Raw genomic sequence first — 22,184 nt, 5'->3', positions numbered from 1 at the left:
TGGTTTCCCACCCCTCCCCCCAAGGTCTGTGATTAGGGGTGAAAGTGCAGAGCCCCTCACTCCTTTTATTTTAATGTTCTCCGCCAAAGCAGGGAATAAGCTGTTTGAAGGAGTATGTGTTGCTCCGAATCCCACTCTAGAGCAGTGGAGTCACCTTCCCAGGCATCTGGTATTCCAGATTGACTTGTTGGGCAAACAGATCTGTCCATTCTGAGACAATTAAACCCAGCCTCCTTTTCTTTCAGAGATGGAGGAGTTGGCTAGAGAGAGCATCGGCTTGTTAGCCAAGCCTACCCTGGAGTCAGATACCCCAAACTTATCCTCTGCCGGGGCTGTCTTTATTATGCTGAAATCATCTCTTGGAGCAGGACTTCTTAATTTCCCATGGGCTTTCAATAAGGCTGGAGGAATCACTACAGCTTTTCTGGTGGAACTGGTAAGTGATAAGTAGTTATCCCAGGCCATTCTGTTTAGTGAGTAGTGTACCAGAGGGGGCAAAGATTCTGCTTTAGTGGCTCAAAGAAATCCTGTAGCTTCATCTTTCTCTAGTAGTAACAAATGGCTTTCTGTATTTCCCCTGCTCTTCCCACACTCCCTGTCCCCTTCAGGTCCTATAGAGTGTCTCTTTGCTGTGTGAGTGACCTGCTTCTCCTCCCCTCTACCACCTCTCCCCTCCCCGCATCTTATCCTAGTTGAAGGGAGAAGAAGAATAAACATAGGGCTGTTGCACTAGCGAGTAACTGTAGAACAAAGGTGAAGAAAAGGAGTGAGTTCAAATTGCATCTGTTTGGAGGTGGCTTAGTGGCTTACTCTGTAGTCAGGGAAGCGGGGAGGCGGACAGGGAGTTAAAAATAGTTCATAGCCAGTGCAAGCTGGGGATTGTGTTGATGTGTAAATGTATATATGTAATTAACATTGTGCTGATCACCATGCTTGCATATCCTATGCCTCTCCCCTGCCCTCTGTATGTGACTGATCTCCTTTAGACCCCAGTGCTGCAAACACATAAGTGCATGCTCTAAGCTAACCATGGGGATGTTTGTGGAGTCTGGGGCCTCAGACGGCCAGCTCTTTGGGGCAGATGCTGTGTCATCCTATAGCATCTAGCACAAGAGGGCCCAATTCCAGCAAAAAGCTGGAGCCTTTGGCGTTGCGGTGGCAGCTAATGATAATTTTCAGAGCTTTGGAATTTTGGGGAAGGTTTCTTGTATTAAAATGTACTCCAGTTATTTTCTGTGTCAACTGGATTTCCTTTCTATGCGAGTAAGGTTCAGTGCCTGGTGTCTGCTGTTAATGCACCATGGTCCTGGGAATCTTTTAGTTTGGTTTAGTTTTAAATGTGACTGTTAGGTAGGCTGTGCACAACTATTCTATGGTGGCGATGCTGATAACACTGTGTGCGGTTATGAGTGAATGGTGATAACTGAATTATGCAGACCCAACTGCAGGCAGGCGCACACAGGAATAGTTGCACAATTAGGCTCCCGTAGTCACTCCGAATCAAAGTGTGGAGCCTGGTATCTTTGCATGACCCTGTTGTTGAGGACATACACAGTGTATGTATTGGGGGCCCTATAGGACTTGATGGATTTAGTAGAGAGCACAAGGGCGTGACCTTGAGCATAAATGCAGCCCCAAAGAGACCCATTGTGCACTGTAGAGGAGGGATAGTCTTGGATATAAGACACCAGGCTGGGAGATTTGGGTTGATTTCCCAGTTTTGCAACAGACTCTCTATGACCTCGAGCAAATTACATAAGACTTGTCTACATGGCACCACAGTCCGGACTACAGGAGGGGGGGATGTGTGACGTGTAGACAGCTCTAATGTGTTGTGGTCTAATAGCACCAGCAGGGTTTACAGGGGGCAAACTAAAAGGTGCCTGGTGCCCGAAAAGGGACTACATCTACACAAACTAGGTACCTTTCCATTTGCACCAGCAGGGTCCACATGGGGCAGTTAGAGCACAATACCTTAGAATGCTCTACGGTTCCTACCTCCGTATTCCAGACTGCAGCACCCTGTAGACAAACCTCAGCTTCTCTTTGCCTGAGCACCCCATCTGCAAAATGGGATTTGTAAAACTCCCTTTGTCTTGTCCTCCCTGTCCTGTCTGAGGCAGGGAGTGGCTATGACTATGGAACAGCATCTAGCACAATTATTTTAATAATGTGATATTATAAATTCATGGGAATAATAAACTGGAGCCTCAAGAAATTTTAACATGGTAATTAAATCTTTAGGGAAAAATTACCTTTATAAGCATGGTATGATCTCAGAAAAAAATGTATATCAGCATTTACAGATACAAAACACAAGCAGAACATGAAAATCCCATCTATGATCATTCCTTAAACTAATACATTAGATATAAAGAATCCCAGGTCAGAATGTATTTTTTTTTAAAATGAGGGAGCTATAGATGAGATTAGAAATGTCACCGTGACTGAATAGCTAATGTAGATTAAAATAGAAAACCTAGATAAATATCAAAATACAGAAATACAAGCCATAAACTTTAGACTGAAAGGAGTGAAGTGGGTTTAAAAAAAATATCCATTTTCATAAACATAATCCTTAATTACCTACCCTTTCCCATAGAGCACTTTTCATCTGTATATCTCCAAGTGTTTTACAAAGGAAGGTCAGTCTTGTTATTCCCATTCTGCAGATTATAAAACTGAGGCACAGAACTGAAATGAGGCCAGCCAAAGAGCCTTCTGCAGAGCTAGAAGGTCAACAGGAGGTGTAGTCCACTGCATCCATTTATTGCTTGCTTGGACTTACCAGAGACCATTCAATAAAGGCAGCAGAAGGCTACCTCACATTGGGCCCAATCCTGCCCCTACTACATCAATCAATAGTTTGCCATTGATTTAAATGGAAATGGGTCTTTTGTGTCTGATAGGTCATCAGAAAGGGACATGGCATCAGTGATCAAAAGATCATTTTCTTCTGTTCCCATGTCCGGTAAACGTATACCATCTAGGGATCCAGGCACTAGTCTAGGGCGCCAGAGACCTACTTTCAGTTCTCTGCTCTGACACGGGCTTCCCGTATGATCATGGACAAGTCACTTTAAATCTCACTTTAAATCTTAAATAGCGGTCAGGAAGGTAACTTTCTCTCCGGGTATTCTGCGTGGTTTTTTTTGTTTTCTTTCTCTGAAGCTTCAGAGATGGCCAAGGCATTGGGACACTGGACGGGGTGGGCCGGTGCTGTGAGGTGGCACTGAGCTTGGCTGGCTGGTTGTTGCTGTCACATGCTGAGGGTCTAGATGCTAAGTGATGGCTGTATGTGGGGTTGGGCTGGAATTTTCCCCCAGATCAGATTAGCAGTGACTTGGGGAATTTTTGCCTTCCTCTGCAGCATGAGGTGCAGGTCGCTTGTTAGGATTATCTGGGGATATCTCAACAAATCAGTTGCCTGCCATTGCAGGGGTCTTGAGCATTGGCGCACCTCAGTCCCTTCTATTCTCTGCCTGTAGCACACTATTGTTTAGTCTCCTGAGGACTGTAACACTTTGATCTAATTCCTGTTGCGAGGGTATAGTGTGGGTGGGCTGGGGAGTGTAAGTGGCCTATAATATATATCCAGGAGGTCAAACTAGATCATCTGGTGGTTCCTTATTGCCTTAAATGGTATGACTTAGTCTCTCTGTGCCTCCATTCCTCATCTGTAAAAGGGGGATGGTAGCACTTCCCTACCTCACAGAGGTGGTGTGAGAATAAAGATTGCTCAGGTACTGTGGTGATGGAGGTTATATAAGTACCTAAGCAAGACAGACACCCTTAGAATTCCTCTTGTTCTGCAGCAGATTTCCTGCCCTGCCAGGTGTGCTCCATTGAAATACATTGAGATCCTGTAGATAAAGACAGTCTTTCCTTCTGTCTAGGTGGGATTTTGCAGGTCCAGGACTATAACAAAATGGTCTTTCATGCAGCTGAACAAAGTTTGATCTCTCTATGTAATTTCTACAATCTCATCTTCTGTGTAATTCCATACAGGAAATAAATAGTGTGCACCTAATCTTATAGTGAGTAAAACTGAACAAAATTTTTCAGGTTTTTTTTTTTTTTTTTGGCTGAAAAATGCAGATTTAGCTCAACTGACGCATTTTGCAAATTTGTATTGATATAGCAACTAGTTTTGGTGTGATTTGTTTTTGGGGGGGGGCGGTTGGGAAGGAAATGTCTAAACAGTTAGTTTTGACGTTTCCGAAATGAAGTGTTTCAATTTGGGGGGCTAGATTCACAAGGGGATTTAGGAGGAAGCGGAGGTCAGACAGGAATGTGACAGACCCAGCTTCAAGTTCCGGTCTCCCTATTTGGAGCAGGGACCTGAACATGGGTCTTTCACACAGATGAGTGCCCTAGCCACCAGGCTATTGGCTATTCTGGGGTGCGTGGGCATGTCTGTTTTTGTTGCAAAAAATTTCAAAAGGTTCTCGGTTTTATCCCAATGCAGAATTAAACCAGTTGTTGAAAACTCAAAACTTTTAGCAAATTAAACTCTTGTTTGTTGGCCAGCCCTAATGTTTTACTGGTATAACTTGTAATATTACAAGCAACTAGCAATAAGCTATGGAAGATGATGATCTTCATGCTGTCCATCCTGGTAAATGGGAAACCATGACTAACATAATCAAACCAGTGACCGAACATTGATTGTCATCCTCCCAGTCAAGAGAGCAACAAAATAAGCCTAATTCTGTTAAATAAGGGATGGTGAAATGCAGATAATTAGGCCCTGATCCTGCAGTCTGATGCATTCAAGACTTGAATGTCCGCTGTGCATGGATGCATGTGTCTACTTGCTTGGATCAGGTGGCTGGATCAGATATTCAGCTACTAAATAGCATAATGTAAGCCAGTAACATCTCAGGATTCAAAGTCTACGTGGTTTATATATGTAGATATTCATGCTACGCTCCTCATGGTATCCGAGCTCCATAGATAACTGTATAAACCAAGCAAAGAGATTAGGTTCAGGTCGTCTCGCTCATCACCAACATAGGATGAAGGTTTCCCCTCCCACTCTCATTTTGTTAAATCTGCTTTTTCTACTTGCTTTCATAGATCTTCCAGAGAGTTATGCTCTCTTGGTTGTTTAAGAATGTATATAGTTTGGAAGCCTTATCCCCTACAATTTATTTTTGTTTCTTATAGGAAACATAGTTGCAATAACAAATGCACAGTATTTTGTGACACTCTCACAGAATTGTATTTTCAGCTAAGACTCTAAAGATGTTCGTTCATGTCTCTTCTGAAGAGAGGTCAGTCCGTCCTCCTCCTGCATCACAATGGAGACATCTGCCTTGCCCAGGATTACACCCAGTGGTCTCGTCTGTTCCTTCTTTGAGAATGGCCCTAGAGATTTCCAGTGGCTGTTAATGTAGTCTCCAAAATAACATGGCTAACCTGGCGGTCCCCAATTTGCAAACACGCACATGCGTGTCACATGTACCTGTCAATGAATTAGCTGTCTTTAGCTGCTTGGATAGATTTTTACAGCTGATATCCAACCTCTCCATAATAGCATCTCAGCTCCACATAATGGACTGGATTGTGCTCTCCTATGGAAATATCGTTGGGTGTGGGGACAAAAGTTCCAAGAAATACCATGAAGCTCACCTTGTGGAGAAGAGTGGATCAGCATGAAGCAAAGAGGGGCCAGTCTCAAAACTGCAAGAAAACACAGAAGAGGATAGTAAGGCAGCAGAAATCTAGCCTAGCGTCTGTTCCTCCCATAAATCTACCATTCACAGTGGCATGGCTACTTTATGAGCTGTGTTTCCATTGCCCTCACTGCCTGATTAGGTCTGTTATCTCTAATGAGTCTAATCATGACAGCAATGATTGTAGAATCAGGCCGCTATTAAATATATTTCTTATAAAATGTAATGTGATTACGTGATACCTGAATACAGGATAAAGATTTGAATCTTAAATCAGAAAGTTAATGCACATCTCTTGGTAAGCAATTAAAAACCTCCTGAAAAATCTCAAAGATTTTTACATATATTTTTTATCCCTTCCTTCACTTTCAGTAAGACTTTGTTAAATCCACTGAAACAAAAGAGAGGGTACAAAGTATAAGCTGGTTAAGATAAGAGTGTCACAGAGAATGCATCAGACCCAGCCCTTCCTTGACTAGGGAAAAAAAAGGTAACAAAGAGCCCAAAATCATCCTTGAGTCGAACCCACATTTAAAAAACAAAAGCACCAAAACCAAAGTAGTTCAAATTAAACATACCCCTTATTAAATCATCTATAATTAATTCTATCCACTCTGGAAATCAATAACTCATTCAGAAGCATAAATTATTTACATGAAAGATTTATTCTGTACTTACTTAATTACTGTCATGACTCTACTTTTAAAATGACCACAATATGCTTATGCATTACACAGCACAATACGTATGAAACCAAAATCATGAATGCCCAAAGGCAGAAAGTTTTTCTTGAACTGCAAACCTCTTGTTTAGCAATCTACTATTACTGTAGCAACATTATAAAAACAGCAGCTACATAATCCTGTATTTGCCTGTTCTGGCATCAGCTGGTGCAAGTTAAAAGACTGCTGGCCCATTCCTGCACACAATCATGAAGTACGGTTTACTGTCGTATATAGCAGTCCTTTGTTCTCAGAGGGACTATGGATGATGGTATGTCCTGGATCTGGTAGTAAATGTTTGCAGGATTGGGTCTTAAGCAACAGACTACTCACCGAAATGAGAGTTGACTTGGAGTGTGTTCCTTAATTAAAGAAAATAGTGAATTTAGCATGAATAGACAACAGGATTCCTCCTGGCATAATCTAACACTCCTATTCCCTTCCCTCCCCTCCCCCCCAATGACCTAACTCTGTAATCCAACCAAAAGAGTTTGATTTCGGTTTTCAAAGCATCAGAATATTGGTGAAGACGTATCTGCTATCCAAGTTCGTAAGTCTTGCTGTTTTGCCAACTTAGCCTAATAAGCCATGGTTGAATAGTGAAATGTAAGGCTGAGATAAAAGCGGAGAGCACTGCTTTTAGGAGGGACTCTCACTCTTCTAGTTCAACAGGACTTACTCTTCCTAAATGGGATCCTGATCTGTGCAGCAGCCTAACCAAAGAAATTAAATGAAGTGAGGAAAACGACCAGATCTTTGGAGTCATTGCAAGTGAATTTAGTGGTGACTGTCTCTAGGAGAAATCTTAATGTGGAGAAAGATGGGGAATTAAATAAAGGATCCTCAAGTGATCAGACATCTAACGGTAATGTTTGAAATTTAATGTTGAACTTATCCAACTCTTTACAAGGATAAAACTAATTTTTTTTGTTTTTATTTCCCATCTTTTTCTAGTACAGAGGTAATTGCACAGAATAGAATTGTCTCTTTATATATGACAAGAAAAGAAAGGATCACAATAGAGAGTGTTATTTTGAGGAAATTTACTTGATTCTGCTACCCTTATTCCCACTGAGGTGCACCTTACTCTATGAATAGCCTCTCTGAAAATGAGCAAATTTTTTAGAGATTTAATGTTGATCAATTAATGCTCACAATTAGTTTGTCTAATATTCATATCAGTTGTCCAATAAACTTTTCCATTATTCAGCCAGCTTGATAAATAATTTGACAAATACAGTTCAACTGTCATGAATTTTTCCATAGGTAACCTAGTTGTGAATGATTTTTTTCCTTGTTCTTCAAATAACTCTAGATTTAATCCTCGACCAAGTAATCAGAATGGAGATTCCTATCAATTTGGTACAATTATTATGGGGGAAAATATTACATAAAAAAACCTCACAGAATGTACTTGACTAACTTGTGAAGAAATTGAAAGTTTTTTGTAAAAATTGCTAATATATACATGATCATAAAAGCAATTAACAAAGGTAATTGGGTTGGTAATTGAGATGAATGGAGATAGAAATGAGTTGTATACCTAACTTTCATCCAACATTCTCATATTAAAAACAAATTATTCTTATGATATGTATGATAAACAGAGATATACTGGCACAAAAGCATTCAATAAGATTTGGTTTATATATTACTAAAAGTGCATTAACCTTTTAGGTAAAAACATAGATTCAAATCTGCAACCTTTTTCTCAGTGTATTTTACTTTATTATAATAAAGACCATAGCTATATAATTTTCCTTCCATCAAGGATATTAAAGATCTTTATAATTCACTCTATGGCTTGGGAAAAAATAAGCCATCATTTTAATTTTGGTAACATTAGAAATGATCAACCTTGTGTGCACTGATACTTCCTAGTGATAGGATTGATGCAACTAAATCTTGCTTGAATTCCCCTTTCCTGGATGCTTCTCATTAGAATTTTTAATAAATAAGAACTACATTAAACTTGTGGTAGGTGACGTGGATAATCACGGGGACAAAGGTGGCACCATCATGTGGAAATCTATGGGTATTCTGTAGGTAGGTAAGACCTATCTATGGGAAAATTTTAAATTATTTGTTCCTACTGGAGGTAATTGAGATATGTAAGAGAGTTTCCTACTCTGGCGATGAATTTCTTAATTGGAAAAGCTTCAATTAATCAATTCTCCACTGACTCCAAAGCCATGTTTTTCTGCAGAGCTTGATTAAAATAACACTGAATTCTTTGTACAATAATCTAATTCCCCTTCAGAGATTCTTGATGGCTATAGTTTCCAGCCAGTAATGTCAACACATTTTTTCCCCATATTCTTAGTTTGCTTCAACACCCATAGGAGTCAGTGGGAAGGCTCCCTTTGGCTGAACAGGTGTTTGGGTTGGGCCCCACATCAGGATAAAATAGATTTAAGATAAGTGGGAAGTCTTCAAAATGAAAATGCAGGATTTAAGAACTCTGAAGTGAGAGAGCATGATATAAACATATTGAATGGGACCCAAATTAATGAATTAAAGCTTGATGGAAATGTACTAAGTTACAAAAATTCTGGCATAGTGGGGTTGGCAAGGGAAAAAAACCACACAAGTTTAGCAGTGAGTTATGAAGCTTTGCTGCCTTTGGATTTTGTTTTTTTTAAATCCTATCCCTTTTGCTATATTCTTCTGTTCTTACACACACCCACGCACGAGATCAAGTGCTACATTTCTATATGAATGTCACTGTAGAGTACGAAAAAACAAGCGAGAGCACAGTGTGTGTGTCTCCTTGTGACAGGCTGCAATGGCTCTGAGAACCAAAAACTCACCATGATGTCTGAACATGGAAAAGAGTGATGGAAATTTAAAGGTGTGGTATCCATCATAAAACAAAAGCATCCGCATTTTATAGATGCACATAGCATGTGGCTAATACTGAGGTGGTGCTGCTAGAGGGAGTTTTGACAGGAAAATTTGCTCACCATTGATTATCATCATGAAAACGATCATTCATTTTAGCCTATCTTGGCCTCTAGTGTAAAAAGCACAACCAAATTGGTCTGACCTACTAGGTGTGGGTCCTTCAGAATAGCAATGGCAAATAGCCTGTGTGGCCCAGGTTCCACAGGGAAATAAATAAGAGACACCAAACCTAAAGACAGTCATTGCACTCAAGCCTGGATTGATATGTTACATTAAACATTGTATTCTCTTCTACCGGTATGTGAATCCAGGCTAACCAACCGCATTAGAAAGGACAATGCATCCATTTAAAGTAGGTGGTTAGATTGCCCTCTGCCACCTGGTGGCCAGATACAAGACCGGTTGTTGCCAGTCCTGTTTAGATTGTTCTGTCTTGTCCTTCGAAAGTGTCCTTTTGTTCTCTGTCTGTACAGTGCCTAGTACAATAGGATCCTGGTCCATGATGAGGGCGTCTAGGTTTACGGCAAAACAAATAATAAATTAGTCAGGCCCTTGGTGGTGGTCTCTCTCTTCTCTATCTCCTAGTGGTTCAGAGGCAGTCACTTTACTAGAATATTCCAAATGAATCAGCCTCTTCTTGCCAAAGCCTGTGACGTATTTGACTTGTGTATCAGTTGCTTTATGCTTATGTTACAAAACTGCAATGTAACTTTCAGGGTCTTCTGAGGAAAGACTTTCACAGCATAACATGGGCAGCTCTACTCATTACTTGTTAAAGAAAGACCAATGTAAATGTAAACTCACTGCACTTTTCTCTCCTTTGTCCTCCATCTCTGCAGGGCTCCTTAATATTCCTAATTAGTGGCTTAGTGATCCTGGGATATGCCTCCTCCATTAGCACCCAGTCCACGTACCAGGGCGTAGTCAGAGAAATCTGTGGGTCAGCCATTGGGAAGCTCTGTGAAATCTGCTTCATTTTAAATCTCTTCATGATTTCTGTAGCTTTTCTCAGAGTCGTGGGCGATCAGCTGGAAAAACGTAAGTAGCCCTGTTTTGGAAACAGACCTGGAACAGAGTCCCTCTGTTCTGACCATGACCATAGACCCACCAAAGCAGAAGTGACCATCTACGCCCATGCCAATAGACCCTTTATACCCATTGCAGTCTCTCGGTGTGTATGTAAAGTGCCCCATAGGCACATCTGAGACTTCTGAAACAAATGTGTTGGGCTTGATATTTTTTTGGGGGTGGGGTGCCCAACTTGAGACACCATAAAAGAGCCTGATTTTTGGAAAATGCTGAGCACCTGCTTTCTGAAAACTTGGCCCCTTTAAGGTGTCTCCAGGAAGACCTCCCCCCACCCCCCCCCAAATCACTAGTCACATTTGGAAAATTAGGTCATTGACTTCATCGGCACCGAGACAATTGTGAGGGCGGCAGAGTGTTTTGGTGCACCCTGGTCTCTGTGTATTTGGTGAAAGATGGCCATCACCTCATTTTCCTTGACTTGCAAAGAGTCGTCATCTCCGTTGTCAAGCCCTCCCAGACTTTTTGTAAGCTCCTTTTTCCAGTTGAGGCTGTGGAGGATCTGATGAGCTGGGAGTGTCTGTGCGTTACTGATAGGACTGTAGACTACGTATAGACTGCCCGCTCCGTGTGGGATTCCTACGGCCCTTGAGCCCTTTGTTTAAAACTTTCTTAATTCCTCAGTGCCATTGAGAAGTTCCTGTATTTGGCATCTAAAAAGCTATTCATGCTCTGGCTGGGCCGCGTTGCTCTTGGGCACTTGGACAACGCAACAGGAGCTGATGCTGATTTCCTGTGCCGTTGGGATGATCTGCCCCTTGACTGCATTTTCCATTTCTCTTCTTCAGTATGTGACTCCCTCTGCATGAATGAAACTCTGAGTGGAGAAGGGTCTTCTCCCCCGCACTGGTACACTGATTACCGCTTCACCCTGACTGCCTTGTGTCTCCTGGTCATCTTCCCTCTGTCCGTTCCCCGGGAGATTGGGTTCCAGAAACACACAAGGTACTCTTGGGGCTAATGATTGAGCTAGTAGGAGAACTGATAGGCTGACCTGCAGTCAAATGCATCCAGGCCAGGGATGAGAAGAGTGCTGAGCCATGAGTAGGGCTGCTGAGCCTGATGCTCTGTGACAACTCTTCCAGCGTGGTGAATGAAGAGGAGGGGGAATGGGAGGTGCAAGCTGGTGTGCACCAAGAACACGGTGCCATACAATACACTGAACAGCTGCAGGGAGCCTTCAGATACACTCCCAGGTCAGTGGCTGGTTCTCCTCCCTGCCCTGATCTCACTTTCTTCAAAGTGCTGTTCTTAAATGCACTTAAGTGAGTCTCCCTACCCCCGGCTAGCAGTGGGAGGAGCTGAAATTGGGTACGTGCACAGCCTTCTCATTAACTCAGATTGTATCAAATCATCCAAATCCCAGCCACACACAGCCTCTGCCGCTTGCTGCTCATCCTCCCCACTTCTCCGGTCGGTGCAGGTGAAGAGGTTGTGAGCATCTGACCACTCTATCAAAACACCTGTCCCCAGGTACTGAATCAGGGTTAGGGCTTTGGCTTTGTGTGCATCTGTAGGAACCCCCAGGACTGACAGAACCCTAAATGTGTATTAGCTGAGTGATCGTTGGCTTGGGACTTGGGGAATTGGCCTCACTTCTTAGAAAAGATTGATTGAGAAACTTCCTGGTGAACACGATAAATACAACATGCGAAGTGAATCCTCAGTGTCAGGGCAGATCTGAGAAGCCAAGCTGGCAGTCAGCCAATAATATCACTAGTAATTGCTAATAAATAGGGAGTAACAGAAAATAGACACGGTAAGAAGAGGCTGTGAACGTGACTTTTTTTTCAGAAGTCCGTCCTTTCAGCCGTCCTCACTCGGGCAGAGGTTTCTGAATGACACTACAGATCCCATTGCAATCTCACAGGAGTCGGGGTGCTAAATCTGTCCCGGCCAAACTTCATCCTGGGCAATTTTTTTCCTACCTACATCCACCGGTCTGCAATTTCAGTCCAAGATATTAATCTTTCCCTTTCACTCCCGCAAACTCCTGGTTAGTGCTGCTAGTGCAGTGTGTGTGTGTCTCATTCCACCCCAGAGGAGGTTGTGTTTCAGTGACGGGTGAGTTCATTCCTGTATCTACAGTGTGGTGTGGCTCCATTGACTTCACAGTCTCTGTAAAGCTGAGAAGTGGGGAGTGTTACAGAAAGCATGTATATGGCATAGGGCGTGACTGCTGCTGCTGCTGCTTTCCCCTGTGTGAATTGAGAGCAACTCCAATGAAGACACACGAGTGTAAACCAAGTGAGAGGAGACTCAGGCCCACAGTCCTGTTAAGAGTTAAAAGGTTTCTCTCTCTGGACACGTAGATGTTTTCCTTTGTCAAGATATTGGTGCATGTTTGGGGTCTAGCTGCAGTCAGGTGTAAGCACAGTATTTTACCTGTTCCAGTGGGTAGCCAGGCTACTGCCCTTATAAACCCCAGGATATTCTCGGATGTGCTTGATGTGCCTGCTCATTGAACGTTACTGCCTGCCGACATCGCATGGCTGAATCTGCATTCTTAACTCCACTCCTGTATGTTAGTATTTTAGGTACCTTGGCTGCTTGCTACCTGACCCTGGTTATTATAGTAAAATACTACCTAAGAACAGAGCGTATTATCATGCAGGAGCACCATTATTCCTCAAGGTAAGTATTAGTGCAACCATTTATCACTGTGAAGGTACTTGATTTGGCACTAAACCCAGAAGACAAATGTGCTGAGTGGCAATTAGGATGCTAACACAACACATTTGCTGGGATTTCAGGGCTGTTTTTATGCTGTGCCAGCCTGTTAAAGCTGCAGAAAAGTCTGGCTGTGTTTTTCCTTTGTATTCCTCCTCTTTGGCTTGCCGTGCTGTGCTAATGTCCTGGAGGAGTCCTGGGTCTGCTGATGTTAACGTTGGTGGCCAGGGCAGCTGCAGTCATGTGCATCTCTGGCTAGGGAGTGCTCGGCTATCCCTAACACATTCAACATCAGGTATGCTGCTCACTTGGGAACAAGACTAAGGGAGCCATTCCATGTCAGGGTGGTTAGTGTAGTAACCCTTTTGTTGCTGTGACAACTGGGATGTGGATGTGTAAGCAGGGGGGTTTCTATGAGTATTGGGTCCCACCAGATACCTCGGATGGGCAACAGAGGAGTGACTAAAAATGTAGTTGTACAAGGGTTTAAGTTGCATAAAATAGAAACTTCAGGTTCAGCGCCTCAGCTGGTGTAAATCAGTGCCACTTACATGACGTCTGTGGAGCTAGGTAGATGATCTGGCCCTCTCTTTTTATGGCCAGAGGATACATTATTACTAAGGGTCTGTGAGCCATCTGGGTATTTAGGGCATTCCAGCATCACTGGGAGTTGATGGATTCCTGGGTGTTGGGAGAAGTGTATCTTTTGGGGTCTGTCATGGCTGTGTGGCTCTTCAAAGGGGACTGTGCATGGAGGCTGTGAGGGAGAACTGGGTTTCTGTCCTTCTCTTTATTTATTTTGCTTCATTCCAGTAAATAAAAAAGGCTTGAAAATCCTCCCTCCTCCCCTCCAAAATTCCCCAATAGGAGGGCTCTTTCTGCATTCTTACATTAGACATTCCAGCCTTATCAACCCTGAAAGACTCCAGGTCCTTGTCGATACCAGGCAACTCTAGCAATAAACTGCCTTCAGAGCCAACACCGCTTCAGTTGAACTAGCAAGAGTGAGAGCCCTGGCATAGGCAAATGTTCAGTGACCCTGGGCTTCTTTTCCCACCGTTAAACCTGCTGAAGAGATGGTTCACTGCAGATTATAAAATGGGCATGACTGTGGGAGCGCTGTCTGTGCCTGGGCTTTCATTGGCCAACGTGTGGGGTGGCCAGTGGGGAATTATTCATGTGCCCCTGTGCAGCTCGGGACCTAGTTCTGCAACTGGGCAAACGTGGGCAAAGCCTCCTGGAAGCCATTGGGGCTCCAGGCACGCAGAGTCTGTTGTGGTAGAAGCCGAATTGCCTTGTGTAATGGGAGTGTAAATGTGCCTTGCTCTGGAATAGCCAGCAGATGCTGTGCTGCTGGGTTACTTTCCTATGGGGTGGCTTTTCACTGTGGTGCCTGGCGGGGCTGTGAATGTATTTTCTCTTCTAGCCCTACTGAATTACTTTTTCTTCAGCTGAATTGATCACCTGTGCTCCCCTTCCTGTCCTAATCTTGCAGGGTGTCTTCCTGGGCTTCCATGTTTAGTGTCATCCCAACGATCTGCTTTGGATTTCAGGTAACAGCACCTTGGATTTCCATTGTCCTTTTCTATGTTCCGGTTTGGGGGTCACTTAATGCAATGCCCCAGGCTAGGGCAGGCCTCTGCAGGTTTCTGACAGGACATGAAACAAGCAAAGAGATGCCCCTTCCTACCCCTGCAAGACCACACATCTCAGAATCTACGGAGGCTGCTGCCTGCAGGGCTGGGACACTTGGGGGTGAAATATTGGCCCCAGGGAAGTCAATGGCAAAACTCCCATTGACTTCCATGGGGCTAGTCCACCCTGGGAGTTTAGGGAGTGCAGAGTACATAGCTATCCAGTGCAGACATGATCCTAAAGTTTAGTTGTGTCATCATTAGTGAGCCTCGGAGGGTCGGCGTCTGATTTAAGGAGCCACCACATGCAAGCCTGATACTGTCAGGGCCCTGCATGAGTCATGGGGTCAGTGCAGAGAATTTGGATCTGGGTTCTGATCCGCTCTCAGAGCAGGCAGAACCAGTGGAACTAAGATCAGAGCTCCCATTCCCTCAGCTCCATAGCAGCTTAGCTGCTTGGCTCAGTTCCTGCCCTGTGGAGAGGGTGGGGACAACAAGAACTCTGGGGTGGGTTGCTTCCCCTCCCCTGCTGTCTGCCTGGGGAGAAAGGAACAGCTGTGTTTCCTGGCCCTGAATGGGATGGGCGTGGCCCAGGCAGAGAGAACATCCCCTTCTGTTCTCCCAGAAGGAGGAAGGACTCCTTAGCCCTTTGTTTGTGACTGGGGAGAATCATTCAAGGGGTGGTGACCTCCTTCTCTGGAGATATCCCAGCAGTCTGCCTCCTGCTGAAGCAGGTGCCTGGGGGAAGGGTGGAGTGGCTGTGTGTGGGAGTGGGAGGCCGCAGGGGGAAAGGTGGTGATGGGAGTGTGGCCCAGAGGCAATAGAATAAGCCGATAGTTTGCAGCTCATGTGGCGAGAGGGAGCTGAGGCATTTCATCCCCCTCCCCCCCCCCTTCGCCTGCCAATACGGGTGCGGTGTGTTTCAGTGTCACGAAGCCAGTGTTGCCATCCACAGCAGCATGCGCAACAAGAAATTCTCCCTTTGGATCGTGGTGTCGGTGCTCTCCATGCTCTTCTGTCTGATTATTTATTCTCTCACAGGTAACAACCCCCCTTTCACCTTACCCCAGCCTGCTGAAACTTTTATCCCTTGCCTCTCACACAGAAACTGCCCTGAACAGTCAGGCCTGGCTGATAATGATTTCATATTAGACCACATGTCAACACAGCGTTAACATGCCACAGAACTCCGTGTGGACAAGGGCCTTCCTGTTTAGCCTCATCTCAGCTAATCAATTAAATTGTTTGACTAATGGTTGCTTCAGCTCTTTATAGCTCAGCTGCCATTCACGGAGGTTTTATAAATTTGGCTTCCTTAAAGGCCCCCCCACTTAAATGATAAATACACACAAAAGCGATGTTAAAAGAGCTCTATTGCAGTTGCAAAGTCAAGCATTCAGAAGTTAAGAAGGGCAGGAATTAAGTTTGCATGTGCAAGAAGGATTCCCACAGGTGCATGTGTATTATAATACAGTCTCCAGTTACATAGTTCCCCAGCTATACCTGCCGCAGGACCCCAGTCTCAGGCAGTGCACAGAATGGATGGTGCTCACGTAAGAAAATAGTTGCTTATTAAGTGGCCACCATCCATTCTTTCAAATCTTTTACACCCTGCCCCCAAACAAATCAGCCTGAGGCAGACCCCCAGCCTGCAAAATTTCAGCCCAAATGGTTAGTTTTGCATTATAAGCACTTCTTCTAATGGGAAGTGTTGGGCAACCTTAATAATCGGCAATGCTACCTGGCTATAATGAGCAATACTCATTAATTTTAGTATCTTCCTTCATAGTTCATTCCTCCTCCAAAGTCCCCCCCAGTGGTGGTATGGTTGTAGCTCAATACTACATTTAATGCCTATGTATTTTGCTTCTTCTCTTGTTTCTAGGGCTTTATGGCTATTTAACCTTTGGTGCTGATGTTGCTGCTGACATTCTAATGTCATACCCAGGAAATGACGTCGAAATCATCATAGCCCGCCTCCTCTTTGGCATCTCCATCGTTACCATCTACCCGATCGTTCTCCTGCTGGGAAGGTGAGACAGAGGGAGACTGACTGTACATGTGCCTGGTTTTTGAAATGTGTAAAAGTGCAATGTTTAGGAACGGGCTTATGCCCACCCTCACAAGGTGCTTGGTTTCAGTGATTTAGATTTAATCAAGAGAAGGTGTGGAAAGGGGGCATTACTTAATGGCAAAATACATACCACCTCTAAGACAGTGAATTGGTTTCAAAGTTAACACCTTCAGCAAAGCCCCAAATGGGGGTGGCTGAAAATCCGCCATCAACTGGGTACCCCTTCACCAGGAAACCCGCCGCAGGCTAGTTCTGCAATGACAAAATAGGAGTGAAGAGGGTTCATAAATACTCGTCATTGCATGGAAGGCAGTGACGGCCTCCCTGCAAGGGATTGATGGGCAGAGGCTGTCTGAGATTGTGAAACGGAGCAGGCGGCCTCTGGGAAGGGTTAGCAGGCACATCAAACAATGCTGGTTGGCGGGGGCTTGTGGAATGGAAAAGGAAGGGTGTGTCTCCAGGTGCCTGACCAAGAGGATCAGAGGGGAAAATGAGATTCTTAGCAGGGAGGTATCTTCTCACTGTATAAAGCCCGGGTGAGTCTAACTGGCTGAGCCCTGGTCTCAGTTAGACCCTCTAATACTAATAGCAGGCTGTCCCTGGCCTTCGTGCAGGGGCAGGAACTTCTGCCTCAAAGGGCACATGTTGTCCTAAAAGGGCAGTGAAGCCCAGGGCTCTCCCCTGTCCACGCCAGTTTGCAGAACGGGCTGGGGAAATTGGCTGTCCCATCCCAAAAGGTGGTGCTTTCCATCTGTGCTCTGAGACACGTGGGAAGGGGCAGCAGTCAGTGTCCGAGCTCTGCCCTGCCCCCTATTGAGTGCCTTGCTCACGGAGCACAATCCAGCACATAGTAACTGGAGCCTAGGTCTGCATTTAGCTGTGAAGAACAGCCAATAAATAGCTTGGGACACAAGAAAGACCATGTAACAACACATGACAGACTGCGGGTGTTAGCAGACACAAGCGCAAGGAGTTCTGAACCCGGCACAGGAGCAGCCGCAGCGCTGCACGTAACCTGCTTGTGTCTGTCTGATAGGTCTGTCCTGCAGGATGTCTGCCTGAATTACAAGTGCAGTAACGTTGTGCTCACGGAGCCATACGAGAGGTGGATGAGGATCATGCTGACGATCATGTGGATCATAGTGACACTCGTCATTGCTCTGTTTGTCCCTGACATCAGTGAAGTGATCAGTATTATCGGTGGCATCAGTGCGTTCTTCATCTTCATCTTTCCAGGCACGTGCTTGCTAATAGATGTGTGCACATTTTAATTCAGAAGCCGAGACTGGGATGGGTTTGGTGTATTAGTTACTATTGCTCAATGAGACTGCTAAGCTTACTTCCCATGTTATGAGTCTCTGGGATGAAAACACTTTGTGAATTAATTTCCTCTGAAAACTGGGGTGATACAAATAATATGACACTGAGGCAGGGCTCCCATTCAGGTTTCTCTCTGATCAGGTGCGCTGGAAGCTACGTGCAAGTTTTAAAAAAAATTCTCATTGGCCACTCCTCCATTTGCCCCTTTAAACAAACAAAACCCAACTTCATCTCTCTAACAAGATTTTATCTGGGATCTTTTTAATCGGGGGGCTTTGAGCTGGAGGGGGAAGAGGATGGGGTTTTTAAGTTTGCATTTCTTCTTGGGTCTATTCCAAGAGCCAAGAGTCAGGTTGAAGGGCTCCAGAATCCCATAGATTTTTTTAAAGTAGCCTTCACATAAGAAACTCCGGATGTGGCTGCAATCTGGCAGTTTTGGATACAGATAAATGTTCATAAATTTTGTTTGATAACTTATCAGTGTCTATTAGTCACAAAGCTTGATTCTCTGCAGCCTTGCATCTTGTGTAATCCTGCAAAATGCAATGTACCAGGTTAAAAACTCTAGGCTTGAATATTTTTTTGGGTGGGGGACTCTTCATTCTTCAGCAAGAGGGAGAGTCTTCTGTTTAAAGGAATGTGTGTCTAATCTGCTTTTGTAAGGCACTCGGTAGCGTTGTTTTCAGCCACCACCTTCTTGAGCAGATGTTTTGTAGGTTCCTACGCTGAAGGTGGGAGAGGTAATTGTAGCCAGAAACTCTGCTTACTTTTAGTTCAAGCTGTGTCTCAGGACTGTTGATTTTACATAAATTCCCTGGTTGAATTTTTTACAGAATCCCTGCCTATTTGAGCCTCCGGGTTAAAAATTCTTCGCAGAGACTTTTAGGCACCCATTGTAATGATAACTCTGGCCCTGAGTTATCAACATTGCCATTAAGATTTTCAAGTGTTCCAAGATGGCCGTCATCAACTTTCTTGCAATAATTCCAATATTCATCAGAGGTGTACAAGCTTGGTGGAAAATCATCTTCTCAGTGTATGTAGGAGGGGGGAGATAAGGAGAGAGACCTGATCAGGTTGCCCATGTATTGAGAACATTTCAAAAACAAAAGTAACTCAAGGGCAGTGTTTCAGAATGGCCTGTGTGAATTTCCAAAGATGGTCTGATCCTAAAAGCACCTTGTAATCTACACACTTTCTTTTTGGTGGGATATAACTTAGGTGTAGGCAGATGTGAAATATAATAGATGCTCCTAGTCACCTGAAATATTATCAGATGTGACATTCAGTAACAAATTTTCTATGGGCAAAGAGAACAAAAACCAACCAAAAAAAGACCCTTCCTTCCTTCCCCGTCTCCATTTATATTACTTCTACGCTCCTTCACATTTCCGTACCTTTAGTAGTTGTCACATGTTATAGAAGTGACAACGGTCCAGATTTTTAGAGGCAGTTAGGTGTTGCAACACTGAGCAAAACAATGCTTAAATAACTCTAAAAATCTGGGCCATAAATAATTTTTTTTGTAAGTAAAATGAACCCACATGCACGATTTTATGTAACAAACATCCAAATGTAGCTGGGTGTTGTGCAAAAGTTGAAAGTAACAACTAGAAGTGAGTTCACATGCCTGCAGAGCAGAAGGCACAAAAGAAAATGATGGAAATCCTGCTAAACATCTGAAAAAAAAATCTTCAGTTAGAGCATCCAAGGGCTATAGCTTGCTTTATCCATACATGTTCTAATAGAGCTGTGCACAATGAGGCAATGCACAATTAAGCTAAAGTAACATGTTGGCAATTAAATCCACTACAGTATGGCTCCTTCTAAAATTGCCACTGCCTTCTCAGTGGTTACTGGGAGGAATATTTGGGAATGTATGTAAGAGGTTTAAATGACACACATTATAAGCCAGTGCCAGTATTTTTGTTTTGATTTGCAGGGCTATGTCTTGTATGTGCAATGGAAACGGAACCCATCGAACCAAGAAAAAAGTAAGCTTCCATATACCATAGTGGGCTAGGTATATACACACACACATTCTGAGTTGCTCCTAGTGCACTACATGTATAATCCTATGTAAGTGGATCTGTCCCTGAAGATCAGTTCAAAGATGTGACAGGGTCCCTCAATTTCTATCTTCATCTCCCACACATTAGAAGTTCCCATGAAAACTTAAAGTAGAATGAATGTGTCCTTTTTCCTTTCTAAGCTCTACTGCACAGTTCTTGCAGTCTCAGAATATGAAATCAAATAACACATTTAGAGGCACACAATCATAGCAGTTAAAGCCAAAAGAATGAGTATGCATGTGTGTGCACAAATATTATTTCCCTTCCTGTTGGAAAACCAAACAGTGTTGTGCTGAGAAAGAGGGGAGCAGACAGTCTAGTTTCACTCTCTAAGCTGTGTAAAGTGAAAGAGAGTTTTGAAACCATGTGACTGGTAAGAAATTAATCTTAAACATTTCCGTTAGTAATCTCAGGTCTTAATAGAGCTAGGTGAGCTCTTGGTGAATAATTTGACAAATTAAGCAAATATAGCTGGTGTGCCTATTAAATTACGCAGCCACAGGTTTTGATTTCTTTTTAAACTGAGGTTAACTGCAACCTCTTCACTCTGCAGTGTGTAACTGGTCACCCAAGTCACAGGGTGGTGGTTCTGCTCCCTGAGAAACAAAAGAGCAGCCCCAATGGCCATGGGGGCATATTTGTTTGCTCATGAGACCCTTTCTGCAATCTTATTTTTAAAAAATCACTATGTGCACATGGCAAATAAGGGTCACGAATACAGTCAGAGCAGGCACGTGGCTTTTAATGGAATGAATACTGCTTTCATATTCGCCCAACTCTAGCTGTTAGGAATTTTAATATAATTTTTCTTACTCTGAATTTGCCAACTGAATGCCTTAATTGCTCAGGCCCCAGGGGGATGGAAAAAGGCTGATTAGTTTCCAGTTCATGAGCAAGCAGGCAGGTTTTCTGTTCTTTGGCTTTTATCAATGCTTATTCTACAGTGCTGACAGCCTAAGCGTCTAGAATGCATCTTTCCGTCAGCGTGAACCACCTAAATGCAGATTAATTCATTTAAAATAGGAAGGGCTCGATTCTGTCACCTTCACTCTTGTAAATACTTTAAAATGTCAGTGGGATTATTTCTCCTCTTCTCACATGTGAGACAGAGGTGCAGTAACTGACACTGGTGGAACTACTTGTATAGTATGGTCTTAGTCAACATGATCAAGTCTGACAAAATTGGGACCCAGATCCTTGAAGGTATTTAGGTGGGTAACTCTCATTGAAATCAATAGGAGTTAGGTTCTTGAATACCTTTGAGGATCTGAGCCTTAGTTCCTAAATCTGGTAACAGCAGCCCCCTTTCGTGGCAGACAGTGCAGCCTTTGCCTTTAGCTTGTGACACTTGGCCTGCAGTCATCTGTTACCTGGCAACACAACCTGATGCAGTAACTGCTGTTGCTTGATTATAACTGGCACTTTTCACTGGTGTTGGGGTCTGGTTTCTCTCTTCCCACCCCCCACCAAGTTCTCTTGGTTCTTCCCAGGAGTTTTTGCTTGAAATAATGCTGCCCCACTAGCCGGTTTCCACGTTGTAACTATTTATGCTTCTGGCTATGGAGGACTGGATGCAATTCCCTCCTGAGCTCATTTCAGGCATGTCCAAAGCCCATAGGTAATTATGAGCTACCCCATGTTAACCTGTAATCTTTTAATGGGCTTTGGGGGGGGGGGGTGTGAAACAGGACTTTTCTTAAAGAAGAGACTGGAGAGGAATCAGTTTTTTGCCCTTGTGCAGCTGGTTGGCTTAGATTCCCATTTCTGATGCTGGAGTTCATGGGTTCAAGTCCCTCTGCTGTTGTATCCGGGATGGGGGGATGCGAATGGGTCTGTAGTCTTTCAGTTCACTCCTAAGGAGAGAACCAGCATAAGACTGAAGTTGCATTTAAGCCCTAACCCAATTACGTGGTGCATAAGCAGAGCCTTGCCCCTCTGCACCGAGGCGAATTTCACCCTTAGACTGGTTACATGTCACTGTAAGTCAAGATACAACTGAATTCACATGTATATTCTGTGGTAAG

General features: G+C 43.8%; 1 protein-coding gene across 3 annotated transcripts in view; it reads left to right on the top strand.

Annotated features, from left to right (window-relative positions):
- The window catches only part of SLC38A8 (solute carrier family 38 member 8), a 32,577-nt gene that overhangs the window by 8,642 nt on the left and 1,751 nt on the right, over positions 1–22,184 (top strand). For 2 of the 3 annotated variants that reach the window (XM_067551825.1, XM_067551834.1), the window contains 9 exons: positions 246–436; positions 10,144–10,342; positions 11,179–11,335; positions 12,920–13,024; positions 14,556–14,613; positions 15,621–15,735; positions 16,580–16,727; positions 17,805–18,004; positions 20,031–20,082. In XM_067551825.1, the coding sequence (XP_067407926.1) occupies positions 248–436; positions 10,144–10,342; positions 11,179–11,335; positions 12,920–13,024; positions 14,556–14,613; positions 15,621–15,735; positions 16,580–16,727; positions 17,805–18,004; positions 20,031–20,082 (1,223 nt within the window). In that variant the 5' untranslated portion in view covers positions 246–247. The remainder of the gene's footprint in view (positions 1–245; positions 437–10,143; positions 10,343–11,178; positions 11,336–12,919; positions 13,025–14,555; positions 14,614–15,620; positions 15,736–16,579; positions 16,728–17,804; positions 18,005–20,030; positions 20,083–22,184) is intronic. The other variant, XM_067551840.1, reaches the window with a different exon arrangement.

The sequence above is a fragment of the Emydura macquarii genome, unplaced genomic scaffold (genome assembly GCF_026122565.2).
Source record: "Emydura macquarii macquarii isolate MOO-44397 ecotype Brisbane River unplaced genomic scaffold, CSIRO-AGI_Emac_v2 contig_295, whole genome shotgun sequence".
In the NCBI taxonomy this organism is placed as follows: domain Eukaryota; kingdom Metazoa; phylum Chordata; order Testudines; family Chelidae; genus Emydura; species Emydura macquarii.
The sequence above is the reverse complement of the archived record's forward strand: the minus strand, read 5'-3'. Positions and strand labels throughout refer to the sequence as shown.